This window comes from Megachile rotundata, chromosome 2 (assembly GCF_050947335.1).
Source record: "Megachile rotundata isolate GNS110a chromosome 2, iyMegRotu1, whole genome shotgun sequence".
Taxonomy (NCBI): domain Eukaryota; kingdom Metazoa; phylum Arthropoda; class Insecta; order Hymenoptera; family Megachilidae; genus Megachile; species Megachile rotundata.
In genome coordinates this window covers 1,708,218-1,712,500 of record NC_134984.1, presented here as the reverse complement: position 1 = coordinate 1,712,500, position 4,283 = coordinate 1,708,218, and the positions used below count along the sequence as shown (strand labels likewise).

The 4,283-nt window shown below is 43.1% G+C and overlaps 1 protein-coding gene across 1 annotated transcript; it reads right to left on the bottom strand.

Moving 5' to 3' along the window:
- Window positions 1–2,266: 2,266 nt before the first annotated feature.
- Window positions 2,267–3,236, bottom strand: LOC143263962 (uncharacterized). Its single transcript, XM_076528878.1, has 2 exons — window positions 2,966–3,236; window positions 2,267–2,880 (listed from the first exon to the last, which is right to left on the bottom strand). The coding sequence occupies exons 1-2, from the start codon at window positions 3,083–3,085 to the stop codon at window positions 2,425–2,427; spliced, it is 576 nt and encodes a 191-aa protein (XP_076384993.1). The 5' UTR covers window positions 3,086–3,236; the 3' UTR covers window positions 2,267–2,424.
- Window positions 3,237–4,283: the final 1,047 nt, after the last annotated feature.

Here is a 4,283-nt window from a genome sequence, read left to right as displayed (position 1 = left end):
CTGTCTCTGTCTCTGTCTGTCTCTGTCTCTGTCTGTCTCTGTCTCTGTCTGTCTCTGTCTCTGTCTTGTAAACGTGGTTTTGTTTATTTAGATACGCCCGGAGACGGGCGTTGCTTCTACGAATTTTGTCGTTATATTTTCTGTGAATTCTGTCTGGTTTAAAGCCCAGCCTGGGCTTCTCAGTAAGAATAAACGTGCTTTAATCTATGAATGATTTAAATGGAGGGTTCGGGCCTCCAGGTACTGGATAGCGGAGTGGTCTGACTGGTCGTTAAAGAAAGTTAGAAACCTCTTTCATTTAGAGTTAACATAGGACAATATATATATATATTCTGCAAAACCAACACATACGTACATACATGTATATTTAACAATAAGAGTTTCGTTTTACGAAATTTTGTAATACAATTCTGTTTCGTTCAATCTAGTGACTTTCAATGAGTCGGCGCTCGAAGATGCGAAAGGAATGTAAATGCTTTATGTGAAATTTCGATTAGTTATTTACATATAATTATTTAAATTGGTGGTTGGAGTCGATGCCTCGGTAAATAGCACGATTGAGGATTGTCGCAGCACCTTTTACACTCGGCCGATAAATCGGAGGAGATGTTCCGGTGGAGACTCGCACGAAGTCGAGATCAGGTTGAGACACCTAGGAGTTCGTCTAGAGGAGTTTATTGGGGCTCAAGACTTGCTCTGATGCCGGACGCCTGATTCCAACAGTACTGATCCGATCGTGTAATTCGCGACGCGAATAGTACAGTAACACACAAATTGACCTCGTCGAGCAACTCGGGAAAAGCCAAAAGGTGCCTGTACTATGAGATTCATGCACTGATTGAGAACAACTAGAAGATGCCGGCAGGCACAATATGTGGGCTGGGCGACACTTCGGTTACCCAAACTGAGTATGAATCCGATTCGAACAAATTAACCTCCAAACAGAGCGAAAGCTGTGCCACGCGGTCGTGTCCACCTCTTCACAAAGGCATTTGAGAACAACCAAGGAGTAGCGGCAGGGCACTTTCGTGAGCTGGGCGATACTCTGGTTACTCAAACGAGTCTGTGAGCTGTGCCTCGATCAAACATGGCAGAAATCATACAATTCTACACCAGCGAGACTACCTCTCGCAAGGGCACACAGGTACAATTAGAAGATACGGCGGGACACTTTACGTGGGCCGAGCGACACTTCAATTGCCTGTATGAGCCTGAGAGCTGTACCACGCCAAAATGTACAATTTAAATGATCTCAGTCGCTATTCACAACTGTGGGAATACCGACGAAAATTATTAAAGAGAATCGACTTCCAATCAACCGTTACTTACCACAACTTTACCCAAAGAATTTAAAAATTATCTATTTGATTATTCGCTTTAATACAAATCAATATTTACGTTCTGACTACTACGCTGTTCACGATCGACTAATTGTTCCGAAATCTGACTCTGACTGTGCCACCGTTCGGCTTGAACGATCGACTCCTCGGTTTGAGGCGTTTACGCGTCGCGGACAAATTGTCGGCTTGACGAATCTATCAGGTCGGTTTGACCTCGCAATCGCGTACCGTGTTTCGCAGAATAGATTTTTCTTGAACCGACTCGATTCGCTTCCAGACGTAGAGTGCCTAATTTGATCCTCGCATCGACCTCCTTCGATCGCTATCGAGTGGGGATCGATGCGCACGCATAATTAGTGAAAGTGGGGTAAATACTCTACCCGTAACCCCATGAAATCATGATCACGACGTATGAGCGGAGTAGGGATACCCCATACCGCGGCAATACATAAACTGATATATAATGTGTTCTTATATTATGTAACCAGCACGGTTACATATGCCCCCCTCTTCACAAAACAAAAGGTGCAGGGACGCAGTCGAAATGCACCTATGTACGCATATTTATCACATTTTAACTGATTAGCATCACACTCGTGTATAACGAGAACTAAAAATTTTAATAAAATAATTAGGCGTAGCGCCTTCTGTTCTGACGAAATAACGCAAAATAATTTTCATTGTCCGTCTTTTTAAGTAACCGTAAGTGTGCTTGGTTGCACGCAACACAAAGAAAATTTACATTATTAATTAATGGAGAAAGACAAAAATTGAAATTGTCTATCGTTAACAAAACTTAAATTGTCTATAATTTTTAATCGCACTGAAACATAACAAGATTTGTCCATTGTCAATGAAACGAAAAGAAATCAAACTGAAATTGTCCATAGTTTTTTAACGATACTTAAACATAAAGAGTCTGTTTTAAAGAGAACGCAAGAGTAACACAAAATAAAACACTTCACTGTTTTTCACAGAATACAGGTAACTAAAAATCAAAATGTTTAAAGTTGTTTTGCAAAAGAAAATAAATGTCACAATGTCATACACTTACACACTATCACTAACACATATATATAGAGTTCTATTCGAAAAAAGCGTCAATTGCGCGCTCAGTGAGGCAGAGCAACCCCAATGGATCTTGAGGATCCACGGCCGGGATCTCAATGATCGGGTCCTCTTGCTCCGTTTCCGGGATCACCTCCCACGACATATCTGCTTCCTCACGCTCAGGGGATTTTGGACAATCGAAGGTTGTTGGGTGTTCCTCCGTTTCCCTCTGTAAGGAGCGACTTCTTCCGACACCCCCAGATGGTGTTTGGGTCCTCTGGTTTTTCCTCGAGGCCCTCACCTGGACCCCCGCACCTCGGCGGTACCTCCCGCCCTGAGAGGACCTCCAGCTTCCCGCCTCGATGGTTTGAAGAACGGGTAGAGTAGCGGGTGGGTGTTCTAAGTCCATCCCCGTTTGCGTTGGCCGTGAAATCATGGCCCACTTTGCATACGCTTGTTCCCCTTTGTCGGTCATCTTGGATAATTGATGCTGTGGTGATCGGTGAAAATACAATTATCTATGACGTATAATAAAAATTGTTGGATACTTATGCAAGATTATTAGAGTTCCATACTTCGGTGATGACACGGGTCACTGCTTCTATGCTCGTCTTCGGATACAATTGTATACGTTTTGTACTAGTCTTAGATGTTCTAATTTGTCTTACCGAGCGCTCCTGTTTATATACCTTCATTATCCTTCGGGGGGGGCTTTCCTGGAATCTTCAAGCCCTCTTTGTCAGATTCTATTGTCGTTTCTTCTGCCCGTAAATATGGTCGTAGGCTCGACGCATGAAACGTTCCCCGAATTACGCCGGATTGACAATCACTCAATAGGTACGTCGCTGGACCTTTTCTTTTCGACACCGTGTATGGTCCTTCATATATGTGGAAGAACTTTGCAATTTCCCGATCTGCAGCACTGGATACCGGATTGGATTTGATCAAAACGTGGTCCCCGATGTTATAGGAAACGGGTACTTTTCCGGTATTGATTCTTTCACAACGTTTTTTAGCCTTTTGTGACATTCTTCGGTATGCCAGATGTAATTTTTGTTTATATTCCAATTCGTCGTTGATATCCAGGCAGTTAGGGGGTTGTGACCACCTCGCCCACGGTCTTTCAGGTTTGACCTTCAGAAGCAACTCCACTGGGGTGAATCCGGTGCTGTCGTGTTCCACTTCGTTACAGCACGTCTCGATGACGTCGATCCACCTTGACCATGCTGCATGGGTTGAGGATGCTAATGTGCGAAAAATCCTCCCAATTTCTCGATTTACGCGTTCCACTGGGTTGCTTTGAGGATGACGTATTGATGACAGTACATGTTGGATACCTTCCCGTTGTAATGTGCTGATCCATTTTTTTGATGTGAATTGCGTACCGTGGTCGGTGATAATTCGCGTAGGTCTTCCATATTGCGGAATAAATTTCTCAAAAATACGCGCAAGTGCTATATTGGTGGTAGCATTTCTCACCGGATATAATTTAACAAACTTAGTAAATAATTCCTCAACTACTAATATGTGTTTAAACCCACCCCTCGAGGTTGGTAACGGACCATAAAAATCGATTGACAATAGGTCGAGTGGATTTTCTGGAATTATACTTTGCATATCGGAATGCAGAGGATGTGTGAGAATTTTAACTCGTTGGCAAATATCGCACGTGGAAATTAATTTGCGCGCATATCGATGGAGTTTCGATACGTAGAAATTTTCTGCTACTAGTTTGATGGTTTTGTCTCTTCCTAGATGTGCGTAAATTTCGTGTATTTCCTTGATCAATTTATCACGTAGTTCTGTAGGAACTACGACCCTTTTTCTACCGTTCTTATTAACGTGCCACAACATGCCGTACTCGAAACAATATCGCCCGTTGACGGTGCTTCC